This window comes from Aphis gossypii, chromosome 3, assembly GCF_020184175.1.
Source record: "Aphis gossypii isolate Hap1 chromosome 3, ASM2018417v2, whole genome shotgun sequence".
NCBI lineage: Eukaryota > Metazoa > Arthropoda > Insecta > Hemiptera > Aphididae > Aphis > Aphis gossypii.
In genome coordinates, this window is record NC_065532.1 from 23115564 (window position 1) to 23133448 (window position 17885).

The 17885-nt window shown below is 27.1% G+C and overlaps 3 protein-coding genes across 11 annotated transcripts in view; 1 reads left to right on the forward strand and 2 right to left on the reverse strand.

The window, feature by feature from the left end:
• Positions 1-137: 137 nt before the first annotated feature.
• Positions 138-7184, reverse strand: LOC114132336 (HMG box-containing protein 4). Of its 4 annotated transcripts, none has more exons than XM_027997769.2 (10): positions 7050-7184; positions 3947-4033; positions 3784-3860; positions 3536-3623; positions 2177-2229; positions 1998-2106; positions 1870-1934; positions 1684-1814; positions 1495-1609; positions 138-1415 (listed from the first exon to the last, which is right to left on the reverse strand). In XM_027997769.2, exons 1-10 carry the CDS (start codon positions 7090-7092, stop codon positions 1248-1250), a joined length of 936 nt encoding a protein of 311 aa, XP_027853570.1. In that variant the 5' UTR covers positions 7093-7184; the 3' UTR covers positions 138-1247. The 4 variants fall into 4 exon arrangements, 3 of the variants coding, with proteins under 3 accessions (XP_027853570.1, XP_050060102.1, XP_050060101.1); XM_050204145.1 differs by lacking the exon at positions 7050-7184 and adding an exon at positions 4138-4374; XM_050204144.1 differs by lacking the exon at positions 7050-7184 and adding an exon at positions 4119-4374.
• On the forward strand, positions 4821-13658 carry LOC114132333 (recQ-mediated genome instability protein 1-like). 4 transcript variants are annotated; one of them, XM_027997765.2, is made up of 9 exons: positions 4821-4951; positions 9487-9647; positions 9716-9853; positions 10296-10520; positions 10588-10721; positions 10797-11004; positions 11074-11682; positions 11811-11906; positions 11976-13658. In XM_027997765.2, exons 2-9 carry the CDS (start codon positions 9519-9521, stop codon positions 12084-12086), a joined length of 1650 nt encoding a protein of 549 aa, XP_027853566.1. In that variant the 5' UTR covers positions 4821-4951; positions 9487-9518; the 3' UTR covers positions 12087-13658. The 4 variants fall into 4 exon arrangements, with proteins under 4 accessions (XP_027853566.1, XP_027853565.1, XP_027853564.1 ...); XM_027997764.2 differs by lacking the exon at positions 4821-4951 and adding an exon at positions 6779-6919; XM_027997763.2 differs by lacking the exon at positions 4821-4951 and adding an exon at positions 6833-7020.
• Positions 12456-17885, reverse strand: part of LOC114132337 (short-chain dehydrogenase/reductase family 16C member 6-like) — a 21333-nt gene continuing 15903 nt past the window's right edge. For all 3 annotated transcript variants that reach the window (XM_027997771.2, XM_027997773.2, XM_027997772.2), the window contains exons 6-9: positions 13528-13657; positions 13339-13453; positions 13146-13271; positions 12456-13055 (exon numbers count right to left, since the gene is read on the reverse strand). In XM_027997771.2, coding sequence (XP_027853572.2) covers positions 12983-13055; positions 13146-13271; positions 13339-13453; positions 13528-13657 — 444 coding nt within the window. In that variant the 3' untranslated portion in view covers positions 12456-12982. The remainder of the gene's footprint in view (positions 13056-13145; positions 13272-13338; positions 13454-13527; positions 13658-17885) is intronic.

The following is a 17885-nucleotide window of genomic DNA, read 5'->3' on the forward strand; positions in this document are numbered from 1 at the left end:
AAGTATACACCTTATTATACATACATGTTTGATGAATTATCAAACAATATTATATCTTATAATACATTAAGCTGCGATTCAATGTGAATTTAGTAATGAAACTAAATGAGCAATATAAAAATAAAAATGCCAACATATATTTTGTTTTTTTTTTTATATTTATATATTGCTTAAAAATAATAATACAAAAATAAATAAATATTATATACTTTGATCATAGACCTTACACTAATAGACTAGTAGTTCTCAACCTTTTTTTATTCATGTCACCTTAAACCACTAGAATCAAACACCCCGTTACCTTAACATCAAAATAATTAACAATTTTAACTGTATATTTAAAAATTATTCCATAATTAAAAAAAAATATATACAGTAAGTTTACGTTACAACGAACTCCAAGGGATCGAATTTTTTTTTGGTTATAACGGAAATTTTGTTGTAACGAAATAGCTTTTGTTTGTAGCTTTTCGGTAAGAGATCTCTATAACTTTCGTTATAACGGGATTTTTCGTTGTATCGGTATTTGTTGTAACGGGAACTTACTGTATAGTACACAGAAAAAAACGTTGATATTAATATGAATATAATAGTATGATTTTTTAAACAAAATTGTATTTATTTTTAAATTGTTTTTCTTTACTCTTTGATTTTTTGTGTCATCCCTAAGCTGGGTCCATGTCACCCCTGTTGAGAACTACAGTAATAGACGGCATGTGGTAGTAGTTCCAGCATCCATATGTGAGAGTGTTAATCAAGGTATTACATTGTACACTATACATGCGCACAAGAACTATGGGATTGAACAATCATTATAACCGTGAGTATTATCAATACACATACCACGTACAATTACAGCTAGGGGAGACCGCACCAGCTCCACCTTGAATGTCTCGTCTATTAAATATAAAGTCTATGACTATGTTAAAAATAAAAAGCTTAAAATATTACATGAATATATACATCTTGTTACAGAAGAAGGGGGTAGACTTGAATCTGAATCATTCTCAAAATGCTTATTTTCCTTGACTTAAAATAATTAATAATAAATTTCATTAATGAAAGTTTTAATTTATATAGGGCCTACAAAAATATTTAGTATAAGGGCTCAAAATTTGATAATGGGGGCCTTGCGTTTTGTAAAATGACTACTATTCACTATTACACTCTTAACATATATTTTTTTTTTTTACATCATAATTTGGTAAAAATTATATACATACAGGAAAATTTAATAATCAGTTTAATTATAATCCTGGCATAATATAGGCTATATCGTCCATTAGTCTTGACATTGTTTCTTGGGAGTTCACATTAATTTCTGTCACTTGTTGGGTAAGACAAAGTAGAGGTCCCAAAGCACATAATAGGGAATCTAGAAGAACTGATACACTGCCATTCACAGCTATCTGGCCCTGAAAACACAACATAAACAATAAACATGGTTGACAATGAGAAACAGTTTTAAAGGTAGTCTTACTATAATCAACTCACCTGATGTTCTTTTAGTCTTTGGCCGATTATGCCCAATGATTCGCCAAGTAATGCCAAATGAGCTGCTGCATCAATAGGCTGTGTTGATCTCAGCGGTTCTGATTTGGGTTTATTTCTGAATATTTAAAATAATACAATTAATATGCAGTAAGAAGGTTATTCTAATATTTTATGCCAAATAATATTAACTTATTGCTTGTATCTATTGAATTATCAATAATTTCTTCGTTTGGTTTCTTTACTGTAATTTTTGAATCATTTGTACTGCTATCATCCAATCCCTCACGTTCTAATAATCTCTTGGCTTTTCGTACCCATCGCTACAAAATTAAAAATAAATTATTGGATGTTATAATTTCTCTAGATGGAACTTACACTTTTATCTTCTGTTGGTACAGATTTCCACATGTCTCTGAGCTGTTGATTTATTTGTGTAGTACCTTGACAAATAGTTTCATAATCAAAAATAAAATAAGAGAAATTAAGATATTATAGGATCTTACTAAAATTTGGATAAGCATTCATCAATGTTTTGCGTACTTCTTTAGCCCATAATGCATATGCCACAAATCCTGGCTCTTTCATGTTTAAATTTTTTAGGGCATACATAAACTAATAATTTTTAAAAACAAAAAAATATTAAGTACAATATACATATAAAAAAAGGACAACAAAAATTTACTTGATTGTGTTCTCCTACTGAAACAGAAGTGCCGCTGGGTTCAGTGTAATTATCTAAAACAATTTAAATATCGATAATAATAATTAAATTTAAGTGATACTTTTTTAACATCACTTGTATATGACCAATATTAACTATTAAGTAAAAATATAACTTGTTTTAAACTTAAAAAATGTTTTCTATGATGTAGAGAAAACTTGAGGATCTTTTCACTCCAAGAAAGGAGGATATAGTTATCCTGGAGAATAAAATATTGCTGGTCAAGAGACAAAGATATAGTAAGATGGAGAGGAGTAAAAGCAGTGCTAGTGTTGTAGCAGTTAGTATCGAGGAAATCTCAGTGGTTTTTCAGAAGAACAAATTAATTTTACTAATGGAATCTTTATCCAGGAGTTTTAATATCCCAAAACTCTTAGTCATGAATCAATTAAATTGTGCTGTTGTATCTATGGTACGTGCTAAAATATTTATTAATTTATTCAGTATTGGAATATTACACGGAATCAGACCCAATTACATTAATTATTATTATAAATAAAATAATTATCTTATACAATATAATATACTGTAACATAGACTTACACTTTCCAATACCTAACAAGGAAAAACAAGTAAAATGCATATAATTAAAGGTATGAACTATAAATATAGTATGATCGAATTACAGCCTAAGGACAGCTGCGAATAATTTAAAAATTAACTATTAATTTTATATACCCGGTGTTCATTACCTAATAACTATATTTTAATTGACATTTTTCATGTAGAGCAATGAATACATAATATAATTCTAAATTTAAACATTACTTTAATAAAATAGTTAAGTTCAGGAAAATAAACGACTTAAAATATTTATATATTTCTTAATACTTCTCTAAGCTGTCGTATGCAATATGCTGCAACATTTTATAAAACTTACTTCTATTAATTATGTTGATTGTATTTCTATAAAACTAAAAATTGTAAATGTAATTAATAAATACTTTGGCCGACAGATTTGAATTATTTATAACTCTCAAAAATTAAAGAATTTCTGGTCTAAATAATGTTAAATATTATTATTAACTGAAGTATACACAAGTTTTAGGTTTCAATAATTTGACACCTAGAACAATACATTGAGTTATGCACAAACTTACCCCACTGCCCCCACTATTCATTAATAAAAATAAATAACAGTCCTGAATACATGAAAAATTGAACACTAAGTAAATGGGTATTATACACCTGTAAGGTCTATGTAAACTAGCTAACTTCAAACAGCTATTAATATGATGACGGTCAAACACCAATTTAATGTTGAATTAAATTTAGGTATCTTATTCTTATTGATTATTATATGAAGTTATTGCAACTTACCACAATCTTTAGTGTCTACGGTCCATTCACTACTTTCAGTGTGTTGTTGATCTTCTAAAAATTCCATACTGTTATCGTCGTCGTTGAACTGAGAAACACAAACATTTTTAAATTAATATAATATATACAAATATACAATATATGTAAATTAACATCAATAGATATTAACATTTAACGACAAAGTACATGAAACATTAACATTATTATTATACGCTAGGGTTTGTTATTTAAAAAAATACAATACTGACTTGGTCTAGTGGTTCTGGAATGGAAGATTGCCTTTTTGAACTTTGTTTTGACGACTTTGGAGTTTTTTCTTTTTCTTCTGCTTGGAAAATAGTTGACAGTATGTAAAATAATGTGTACAAAGCTAAACGTTCATTATTAATTATTCAGCAATTTTTTACTTACGTATGTCCGAAGATTCAAAACCAAGTAACTTGGAAGATTTCTTTATAATTCGTCCAGATCTTGAAACTGCTGTTATTTCTGGTTCATCTTGAACATCAAACAAACATAGGTAATATAAGAATAATAATGTGTAATATTTAAGCGTATTATAGTATACTACATTACTACATACTATAAACTTGAGAATTTACTTAAGTAAAAATCCAATATTTTTCATTGTCAAATAAAAACTGTAAATATACCAAAATTGGAATACCACAATAATAATAGTTATTAGATGGATCGCTTAAATCAATACAACGTTTTACTTTTAAAATCTAATATTGAGATGTTTCTATCATAATTCTGAATTCATATAATAAAAACATATTTGAACATATCAAAATAATTATTTTTATAACTATTAGCTTGTATAATTCATTTCTCAAACACACAAGGACACTACTTTATAACAATAAATAATACTAGGTATAGAACAAGCTAACAATTATTATCATTATAATTATTATTTACAATGGGTAGGATTCTATTTAGGTTTATTTTTGGAGTCAATATTTTATTCTCTGGTTATCCGTCTTTTCATAAGAATAAAAACCGTTTAATATGATAACTAATCATAACAAATAAACCACTATAATTTATTTTAAAAACAATTTAACAATCTTTATATTTTTGAGTTGTATTACTAGTATAGAAGTTGTAGTGTAGAAACATTGAATAAAACCTACTGAGTAGTCAGTACTTTCGTACTGTGGTATTGTGTTCTATTACTGTTGTAAATTGTTATGTTATAACTTATAAACTCTATGGTGCTGGTGCGTCTGAAATCTGGATCACATGCGTGATAAAAATATACTTTTATTTTCTTTATAGGTACCTAAAACCTAAAATCACATTTTTCTTAAGTTGTAATTAAGTTCGCAGTGGATAAAAAAAAATGGATAATATTTTTAAGTTTTGAATATAAAAACAACCAAGAAAAATCTGTTTTCCAGTAACATTCTGGTGAGTATGATAATTTATAAGTATTTTGAATTCGCAAATATTTCACTGAGAAATTTTTATTCAAGTCGGTACATTTTAACATTGTAGTTTTTTGTATAGATATAATATTAAAAAATACAAGTGCTGCTTGAAAATCGTTAATCGTTGTTTAGTGATTCATTATATTAATATATAGGTAGTCAGTTAAATGTTATACATTTCTCTGTTATGTATTTATTATTTATTGTATAAGTGTTCATATAAAGATGATGAAAATATTTACTTAATCTTCATCATTATGTAAATATTTTTGATTATTTAAAAAATGTACATCTCCTGGTAATATTTCCACGTTTTAAAGGTGTCACAGTAAGGTTAGGATAGGGTAAGATGTTTTTTTTTACTTTAAAGACTTTTATTTTGAAAATGTGATTTGTAATCCTTTACATTTATATACACATGATAGCAAAGTTTAGTATTGAAATTTGTAATACTATCAAATTCAACATTATATAAAAAAATCTTTTTAATTTAGGTCATATTTTTATTTACAAAACAATCATTATTTAAGAAAAAATTGTATCATCTTGAGCCCAGCCATCTTTTAATGACAGATATCGTCGCTTAGATGCAGTGTTCATATAAGGTCTGAGCATCCATTCTGTGTCAGCTGTATCTGCTGATTCTAAGGTTCCCAATTTTATTTGATAAAGTTTCAACTGAAAACGAGGACCAACTTCATTCATTTCAATTTTGTTACCATCCACCTAAAAATATTCATGTTTAATAACAATAATACAAAATATATTGATTATAATAAGTTCTAACCGTTTTGTAAGTATGGTGTCTAAACGATATATAATCATCATGATTGGCAAAAGAGATGACTCTCTTGCTGTCTTCTTTTGGAACCGGGTACAAATACTTCAAGATGTTCATTGTTCTCTTACCGAGTTGTGTTTCGAAATTATGGAAAATCAAATGTGGAAACTGTTCAGACATTGTACCAATGTCAGGAACGTCGTGTCTCATGACTACGTCTGTCAAGTTGAAATAGGCTGTTGGGCCATACGGCATGTGACAAACGATCAACGTGTCCGGAACACCTCTGTGCTCATGCACAACGATAAAATCAGTCACCTCGTTAGCTCGGCAAGCTTGTATCAACTGCTTGATTTCATAATTACCACGGTTCATGCGTTGGGCGTTTGGAAATATCAGTCTCAGCTCTTTGACGAACTTTTTCAACCTTGTCGACGGGTCGTGCGACGTGGTGATCATGATTTTCGGGTCCTCGACACCGGCCCAACGGTACTCGTCGTCTTCGTGCGAGGTACCCGCACCGCCTTCCTCGCCACCACCGATAGCCGACAACGCTGGCGCATCGTCGTCCCATTCTAGTTTTTCCTGCAAGTGCAATGCCTCTGTGCGCAGGTCATAGTGAATGGGCACGTTCTCGTCCAAACAGTGTTTGAGCCGTTCCTTTTTGTCTTGGATCACCTTCTGACGGGTCTCCAAACTCTTACGGTATAGGTACTCGCGCCGGAGTCGAGCTTGCCGGCGTAACATGTCGTTTGGCGACTGAAGAGTCGGCACGAATGAAAACGAATGAAACGACACGGCTTAGTGTTTATTACCAGCGAGACAGCAGCAAACACCGATTATCACGAAATCATTTTACAGTATGCACGTGGTCGTGTTTACACTTGCGATGCCGCCGATACGATGATAACAGATCGCTAGTCTTATCATCAACCAGTCGTCTTTCACAGGCTGTCCTCGGCGTCCGATCCACACGGGTCACACTGTTCGTTCTGTTGTTTTGTATACATTATTCATTTTTTTAATATTTACGATTTTTTCGTAAACAACAAACATAATCAATTAAAACCGTCAATGTTATGTTAATATCTCGTCGTGTGCTATCTCACTGGTCATTCTAGATTGTTGGTCACAAAAAAGAAATATGCCTTAGACTATAACTAAACCGTAAGTGTAAATTAAACGCGTAAAAAGACGGCGGTGGAAAAAAATCGATCCCGTTTGTACTCAGTCGAAATTCACTGCCTACACTAATACATTTAAAAATCGTACGTAATTTACTATCTACACTACTTACTTGTATGTTTAGGATCAGATTTTCGGCCTTTTTCCCTGTCCATTGTTGTTTTTTACAATGTTCTATTTTCTCTGTCAAATATTTATAATTTATATTCAGTTAATTTTCCTAACACTGGGTTTAATTTTTTTATCAAACAAGTACCCGAGATTAAATTAACTTTATCAACTGGGAATATAATGATAAGACATTTGATAAAGTGATATCTTATTGCGCTTATTTTTACAAGCATAAAATATCAAATAGGTAGGTATTTAAATTTTTAGAAATTTCAAAATATGTTGTCTTATTAAAAATTAAAATTACTGTTGAGTTGATATTTGGCAGTGCCTAAACGTAGACAATGTAGTATATTAGTCCAGCGTCTTCAGTAATCCACTATACTTTTAATATATATAGCATTTCAGCTATATAATTTTATTTATGGATATGGTTCTATAAATTTGATGTAATTTCATCTTTTCGATAATATTGTTGGAATTTTAATTAAAATTATAAACTTCCTGCCAAGGATATAAATCCCATTAACACTCATATTTTAATAAAAATTAAATGAAAATAAATTTTATTTTTACCCAATTTCTGGTTAAATAGTAATTATTTTTAATAATCTAGCATTTCTGATAATCTAACAGTAGATTCCATGGTCCCATACGTGTCGGATCACTAAGACTAATGTTTTCTTAATACTTATTGTTTATATATTATTACTTATATAGTATTCATATTTATTTATTAAAATAGTTAATCTAATTTATGTAAGTATTATACAAGGTTATTGAAAATGATCTGATTACAAATGTTTATATATTTTTAGTTTTTAGGTTCACGTAATATGATACATTAAACAAAATAATAATGTTTCAAATTTATGTAATGATACTAATATATTTTCTATGTGGCTTCCCTTGGTCATTCAAATAATCGGAACTCATTCAATTCATTCTATACAATAAGTACATCTGTCATAGTTGACAGAGTGCATTTTAAACTCTTCTTTGGTTAATGATGATGCTTATGGTATGAATACAGTATCTTTGATATATCTCTAAAATACGTAGGTGCATGGTCACCATGGTGTTAGATCAGATGATCTAAGAAACCAGATGCAAAGCATCGGATAATTCACTTTAAATAATTCTGTTTTTATTCATAAAATAGTCAATTAACTGTATTTAAAAAATGGCAATAGGACTTTTGACATCAAACAGTTTTTTTTATCCATTTCTTACCCAATATTTTTAGAATTCTGACAATTCAATTAACAATTGTCAGGCGTGGTCCTTAATTTAAAAATACTGTGAGACTCTAAGTAAATAAACCAAATAATACAAATTATAACTATTAATTAATTCTTCTATTTTTAAATTTGTAGGAAAACAATAACACTATTAAAAAATTAACAACTATAGCCTCTATTAAAAGCCTTGTACCTATAATATATATTTTACTTATAATTTTGTAAAGTACTAAGGTGTAAACCATTACTTTTCTTTGTAGTTTTTACTAAGTATGAATAAAATAATGATGATTAATATTTCTGATAATTGTTTTTGACCTAGAATTTCACGTTAACTTTTATTACTTTGAGTGCCGGCGGAAAGCATGTGTGACCTGTGCGACCGCACAGGGCGGCAAATTTTTTTGGAATTTTAGGGGCTGCATTGTTTATAAATAAAAATAAATAAATCATATAATGGCGCCATATTGTAGGTAATTGGCAGTTTGGCACTGGGCAGCGTAAAACCTAGCGCCGGCACTGCTTTGAAAGTATGATTTTTGATGTAATATAATTCTGTCCCACGTGTATATGTATATTTTGTATAATTTGATGTATTAAATTGTAATGATTGGCCATGTATGATAGTGTGGCACAATAACCAACTAGAACACATCTCGTTTATTTGAATTCACACTACATGTTTGTACAATAATACATAAAATACAAAAAGTTTCTAATATTTTTTTGACAAAAATTTAATTTCAAATAGAAAAATGAATTTCTATTTTATATTACATATTTATAAATTAAATACCTATATTTTTTCTGTATTCTGCTGATTGTATCAAATGACAATTGACGATTATAACTTATAGTATGTCGGTAGTTAGGTAGCTATTGTTAATTTGTTTTGGTAGTTTTAAGATATTAAGTAATATTCCGTAATATTATAAATTAAATGTAGGCAAATCAATAAATTGTGAAATTAAAATAATGAAAAGACTCAAAAATATAAGGTAACTCGAGGTAAAACTTTACATTATAATATAAATTTACTTATTACATAAAATTTAATTTTAATTATATATGCCTAAATGTTTTAATAAAATGTTAATCATGTTCTATTAAATTAATAATTTTAATACCTTACATTTACATTTAATTCTTTATGATTTAACTATACCTATTATTTGTATTTTATTTTTATTCTACTAGATTCAAGTACTATTAAAATATAAACCTGCACAATGACTATTTCCAGTATAGAAATGCACAATCGCGTAATACGTCAATTGGAGAATTCTCATATCAAAATATCACCAGAGAATGAATGGTTTAAGCAATGTGTGGATTTCTTCATGTCAGATAATCCAAACGTAATGAATGAAAAGACGTTAAAATAAGTAAAATGAAAAACAGCTAATTCTCATTATTTTATTTTCAGTGTGATGCAAAAGATTTATCTTCTATGGTTATTGAACAATTAAGTTTATCTGATTTTCAAGAAATTGCATTGTTTAGTTTACCAGCCAATTTAAATAATTGTGATAAAAAAATGTTGAACGGAAAATACTGTCTTCAGGTATTTTGTGATAGTTTATCCTATATAATAATTTTTTTGAGTTTATCATATTTTAAATTCTAAATATACTTAACATAAAATATGGTAATCAACATTTGTTTGTATTAGTTATAATTATTTTTCAGTGAAAAATTTTAAAAAATGCTGTAATATTGTCATTTTGGCTTATTTATTTATTTTAGCTAAGTTTCATTCATTACCTTTACAAATAATTTTTCAATTTTCTCAGTTTCTTTAGTGTAATGATTGCCAGAATAAATATTGAAGACATCTTAGAAACTCTAAATGGTTTTTATTATTCAGTGATTAATTATTATTTATTACTCTTAACTATTTGCAATAATTGATAGTACATCCTTATGCCACTGACATGCTCTTATTATTACTTAATAATTGTATTCTTATGTAGTATTATTTTACAAACATATTCTAAAAACTATAGGTGAATACTATTCTTGATGTTGGCCAATCATGTTATTCACAATACAATATAATAGCTAAAAGAGACACTAGTAATACTGAAATTGGTGATAATAAACCAGCTCCTTGGGAACCTAAATCACATAGAATGTTAAAAATGATGTGTTCCGATGGTCAACAGGATATAGTGGCTATGGAATACGAGCCATTGCATTGTCTTAAAGAGCCATTTATACCTGGCTTCAAAGTATGTAACAATTAAATTTAAGCTAGCTACATAGGAATGATAAAGAGACTTTGAATTTTTGTTTCAGATTGTAGTTATTGGACCAGTTGAATATAGAAAAGGAGTATTACTATTAAAATCTAGTAATGTACATTTCATTGGAGGCGAGGTTGAACATTTATTAATAAAAAATGCACCATTAAATGTTTTGTGTAGAGCTCTGTAATTATTTAATTGAAATTAATATATTAATAATAATAATTTTTATTGTTATTAATCTTACAATTTATTTTGTAGAAACAAACCTGAACTAGAAAATCCGTATGTGTTTTCAAACATTGAAGTTGAAAATGCTGTTGTGGAAGTACAGGAACCACGTGATATTCCACTAAGACAGATAGAAAATGTTTCTAGAGTTGGTATAAGAGAACAAGATTCTGGAATTCCCCCAACTTGTACAAATCAAAGTAATAATAACAGTGGTATTGGAAATGGAATTATTACAGTAAGTACTTAATCATTATATTAATTTGATTTAATATGAATTTTATTAACTTTTTTTTTATTCATTAAGTATGATGATTTTTTTGATGGTGATGATGACGATTTATTATATTTGACTCAAATGGCTGAAATTGAAACACAACTTACTCAATCTAATAATATTGTAAATTCTGTACCACCGCAAACATTTGATGCACATCAACATAATACCAAAGTCAATAAAACAAACACTTCAGCACCTAAAAATAACAACATAATAACAAATAAGAAGCCACTAGTCACTGCAAAACAGACTAAAATATCTGATATGTTAGGTCCAAGTACTTCATCGACATCTAGTAGAAATTCGTTTGCTGAATCGACTAGGTGTCAAAATGATAATACAATAAACAACAGCCATATGGCTGTTAAACATACATCTGGGAAACGTATCGCTAGTTCACCAGTATACACGGAAACTAAAAGGCCATCAATCGAACTGCACACTCCAGTGGATGATTGGGGTGATATGGATATGGATATGGATATGGACATTGATGTTTTAAACCCGTCGATCAAGGTTCTAAATTCTGCTTCTATTGTTAAGAACTCAAAAATACAAGTAAAACAAAATGAATGGATATGTTCTGGTATTGTAATGGATGAATCAAAACATGAAGAAGTCGAGTTCTCGTCAGAAGTAAGTAAATAATAAATAAAAGTAAAAATAAATTCTATTAAATGTAATATAATGTATGTATTAATTTATAAATGTCTTGTAATTGTATATGTACTCAATATATTATAAACATTCATTTTTTCTTTTAGGTATTGGAACGATTAATTGGAATTTCATCCGAAGAAGTTCTTCAGTTAAAAAATAATCCTTTAAACTGTGCCCCTCTTAAAGAAAAAATTGAAAAAGTATATCAAATTTAACTTTGTAGTTTATCCTTAAATGATACATATTTAACCAATCAATTTTATGTTTAGGGAATTAAAGGAGCATATAGAAAAATGCACTTATTCAAAGGTAAGGTAACTTTAACATATTCATTAGATAGAAAAAAAAAACCAATTATTACAGATATGGAAATAGTATAACTGTTTAATAGTACATTATACTGTGTATTATATTAAGGACATTATTATATTTATGTCATATTTACAGTGACAAAAGTTATATGACCTATTTTTATTATTTTAAATAAATGTTATTTGTATTTACATATTTGTTATTTATCACCAATAAAACAGTTTGGTGTATAAAAATACACAAAAAGTTACACAGTTGTACATTTTAGTAACTTTGTCTTATAATCATCAAATTCTTTCATTATTAAACTGAAAATTATTATTTTTATTTTTATAAAAATATACATATACTTATTATTATACAAATAAAAAATATACATTTATTTAATTTAAAATTTCTTTAACTCAAATACCAAATTCCAGTGTAATTACATAATATAATATATTATGTTATATATAAATATATTTTCGTTAGGCAATTATTCAATACAATAACAGTCTTAGTTTACTAAATATTTTTTAAACTACATTTTAATTAAATTAAATTATGTTTAACAATGATTGTGCTTTGTGATTTAATTCACGAATTGTATCAAATTAGATAACTTAAAGTACATGCTATTGTAGTACAATGGCTAAAATTAAAATAAATTAACATGGCTACCTCAATAAGTACATAATATTATCTATAAACAAAATCACAATAAGCAGATTATCATAGTGCATTTGCAAGCTAAATGCAGATAGGTTTTGTTCTTAAAATTAGATTTCTCAGTGAATTAAATTACTTAAATTAAAAATAATTACTACAAATTTAGTTATTAAGAATTTCATATTAATATAATAGTACAATATTGCTGTATTAACGGTGTATATCTATGATAGATTTATGAACTGTATAATATGCGTACATATATTTATTTCAAAATATTTCAGTAGGATTTTATTTTCACATGTAAACTTGATTAATCATCATGTGCATCAACGCCACCACCCATAAAATCTTTAAAGTTCAGTGCTATTTTGTGTGGATAACACCTATAACAAGTAAGAACAATAAACCACAATGTATATTGTATGTTAATATACGGCTGTTGTTATACATTTTATTAAACAATTTTAATTTACCTGAAGATATTATTGATGACGAGCAATGGACTCGGAATGGAATGTTCAAGTAAGTTCTTTTTAACAGCGGATATGATTTCTTTTGCTGTCGATTCGGGTGTTACGAGTGGTAACAAACTGGGAAAACTGTTTTAATAGTTTTATGAAGAAAACGTTTACAAACACTATAGTTCTATATAAATATTTTAATTACCGAATAATAGGTTTTTTGCACAGACCAGTGTCGACCATATATGGGAAAATTGATGTGAAATAGAGATTTGTGAAGCCATCTTCTCTGCATTCGTCCATTATCGCTTCTGCTAGACCTTAAACCAAAACAATGTTTAGGTTGTTAGTACTTATTATTATAAACATCTGTTGCAAGCTAATAATCACTAACCTCTCACTGCAAATTTGGACGCACAATAAGGCACCAGATTCTTCAAGCCAATTATACCAGCCATTGATGACAAGAATACTAAATGTCCTTTATTTATCGCTTTCATTCCAGGTAAAAAGGTATCAAGCATCTACATGTTAAAACAGCATTTATTAATTTATTTTAGAAATAATAATAATAAAAAAAAGTAACAATAATAATAATACACATTGACTCATTAAATGAAAAAAATAATACCAACAAATCGGGTTTATAAATATAAATATACAATTTACGTATATTACAAATTATAATATATATAATTGTTTAATTTAAAAAAGAATAACCATACATTATTTAAATCTTCGCCAAATATTTATTTTAGCGTTTTCTTAACATGATAAAATGTTCAAGATATTTTGATTCTTTTTGAGTTATTAAAAAACCTTTTTTTGTTCAACTAATATTTTTTTTCAATTTGCGTTGAAAAATTTTTTTATACGAGTCAACAAGTTTGAAAAAGCAAAACAAGGTTCTTTGTAATTTCCTCTTAGTTAAAAAAAAATAATTGTAAAGTCAAATTAATTTTTTTATGAGCGTTAAAATTTAAATTTTGATAAAATTATATATCAATGTATAGTAGCATTCTAGCTATTATTATAGCATCGATATATAAATTAGTAATTCATAGTCAACGCTCATGGTTCTTTTGTATTTTTTTTAACTTCGATTTCTATAAGGTAATCTTTCTCTTTCCCTTTCACTCGTCTATTAAGTACTATGAATCGAAATGTTTCAGTATTGACTATTATTATTTTATTAGATACATATTAGTATTACTATACACTGCAGTGTGCAATTATATTTAACTATGTTTTCGAAGTGTTCAATTTATTATACATAACACAAAATATAAACTAAATTTAGTTGAAATTTTTTTTTTTCAAATATTATTTTAATAATATAAATATTAGTAAACTAGACACATTTAGAATAAAATATCTTGCTTTCAGTGTACTATAAATAAACTTTAAAAACATATTTAAAAAAAGGATATTAGGATGTTATTATTATTGGTTGATTTGAACTCCTAATTCCTGACTAATCCTTAGAAATTAAAACTACATAATATATAGGTAGTACTATTTCCAGTTATTTATAAAAGTGACAAATATTATATTCTATAAGACCGTTAAAAAATTATAAAAGTATTATTGTAGCGGGATTAGTAAATTGGATCCCAAATGACCTTATATCGATAAATTCGGTCCCGAAAAAAAATGTTAGTACGTTTATACCATTTTTTTAAAATTCTATAATTATGGTAGGTATAAATTAAAATCTGTGTTTTTTATAATATTATGTTTTAAATAAATATTTGATATAAATAATTTAAAAAAACGTATGGTGTAAATAAAAAATAAATTTCATTTTTATTATTATAATTCAATTAAATTATAATATGTGTTTTTTTTAATAATATTATATTCTGGATAATAACTTAAAATTAAAAATATTTAATAAAATATTTTGAATAAATTTTAGAAAGTGGGTTTATAGCTAGGACCCAACTTACCTACTACTTTTTTATATTCGGGACTAAACTTACCGCGGACCTAATTTACCTAGCCTCTATTATAGGTATTTACGATACAATTATTTTTTACCATATGCAATTTTAAAAATGTTAACCCTGTAGATTATTATTCTAACTATGGTTTTAAGCTATACCAAAGTCCTCTATAATTAGTAAAATAAGTAGGTTTATAGATTATAAAACTTAAATAATATTTTTATACGAGCTAATCAATTATATATATTGTAACTACGCCTTTCCACTGATTGGCTCAATTTTCTTAGTGGAAATGGAGAACATCAAATATTATTATAATTTAGAATACGCAAACTAACAAATTGTTATTATCGAACCGACTTTAACATGTGATTTTGTACTAATATGATGATGATTCACAGAGTACATCGTTCTTAATAGGCTGAAGTTGAAACCTTATAAGTTATTATCTTGTATAAGTAGTATCAATGTATCATATTCCATTGATTATAAAAACAGTAATAAGCCGACTGCACACGGAGCGATTTTGGCCGTATGAATACGGTGTTTGATTAATCCGTAATATTAATTATTGTAAGCGGTTTTCCACCACGGATAAAAACCGCGTCCGTGTGCTGCCAGATTTACAATATTTTTAACAAATGATCTATAAGTACTTTTAGTATCTAATTTAGGGAACAACAGACTAATAGAAAAAACATAATATGTAATAATTAACTAAAAATATAATAACTCAATATTTTTTTCCAATAAATTTAAAAAAAAAATGAATAAATTATTGTAAATTATATTATGCGTATAAAAAAATTTTTTTTGCATTAATAAGAAAAGGTAATTTGTATCTATAATTGGTTAATTTCATCATTTTTTAATGATTTCAGTTACTTCCTGTATATGATGTACCTGTATGTATATTAACATAGTTTTATTAACTTTTAATGATCATATCACACACATACTTATCATATTATGCGAAGTTAATAAATAATTTTAAATTTATATCTATCTATATATATTAGTTGTGTTTTAAAAGTAATATTTCCAAATACTGTCTTATAAAACCAGTACAGTATTATTGTATAGATATGTTTTTATTTCCTATGCATATAACTTAGATAGTTTTCTAATTGAAATGAACGAATTTAATCAATTTTTATTTTTTGTATACCTATAGGTATGATGATAACGAATCATTCTGCCAATTTTGACGCGTCTCAGACACAATGGAGCAGATAATGAAAATATATTGTATAGGTAAACGCGATTTTTTCTCTGATTTAAGTAATATTGGCATAGTGCTCGCCTTACAAAATAGGTAAAATATTCGAGTATGTTGACGTAGATTATCTATAAAAGACTTCAATATTCGATAATATAATGTAGGAAACCTGATGAACGCGATGAACTCTATTGATATAGAATGATAATGCCTAAATGGCTAAATTATTATCCTGTTAAACATCGTTGGAAAATATACAAAATAACAAATCGCAACGTGTATACATGTTCAACTATACCTACGTCAGTAAGCCATGAAACCATTAAATTATAAAGACCTACTTAGATTGGTGGGATAAAAACGTATGTTATTAGCTATTATTTTATTGTAGCATATAGATACGAGTATTGTATTTCGAAGAACCTTTAGCTTATGATTTTTTTTTTGCGAATAGGTAAAACTTCAATAATAATAAATATTTATGAGCAAATATAATAGTACACAATATGTAAGTATATATGACGTATGTAATATAGTACTATTCCGCTGGAGCTATTTCTGTGAAATTTATGACTATTCAGACTATATATAATATACATACATAATATCAGTGATGATGTGATATGCGAATGATTTTAATATTCACAAAAAACTGGTAAGTTTACATTGCGATTGTTGTATTTTTTAAGTTCAATCTGAACTATTATGAACGTACAAAAGAATAGGTACTACTACGAAAGTGATCTTGTTCTTATATATGAATCCAATACGTCAAAGATCAATACTGATCGTTAACACATGGTTATTTATATGTATACCTATATAATATAATTTTATGTAAGTATATAGAAATGTAAAATAGATAAACACTTTTGAAGTCAAATACTATGTATATAATTTAAATGCATGAAAAATGAAAGTTATTTAGTAGGTAAATAAACTATATTAAACTATATCTTTCATTTGTGTAGTAATTATTCCGAACAACAATATACCATTAAGTAGGTGAAAAAAATGTATGTACACAAAAAAAAAATTGTTTTTTACTATATCTATGACGATATAGTCGATAATGGTTATACATTTATATTTTATAGAGCTCAATCGTACCTACATCGTAAATTTTGCAAATACTATTGTTAGGTATTTAAATACTTTTTGTACTCTAAATACATTTGAAATATAATATACTTTGGCGTTTAACACCAACTCTAATATTGAGGAAAACAACTGACAAAAATTCGGATCATTGAGTACCAATGTATCAACAGTATATAGGTACAGCCGACAGATAATATGTAAAAAAATTAAAGATCATATCTTTAATTGCAATAACCAATAGGTTTCGTTATATACGTATCGATTATTATACGTTTACTATAAATTAATTATTAGACTGGTAATGATGAGGCGATTATTTTAATAACCGTGATAGTGCCTATACGTAATATGTTTGAGAACAATTGTAATTTTTTATTTTGAGTAATTATATGACCACTAAATTCAAGGTTTAATTTGCTTATTATCGGCACCAATAAGTCAATAAATGACTAGTGCAATAATTTTGAATGCTTTATTATTTACAAA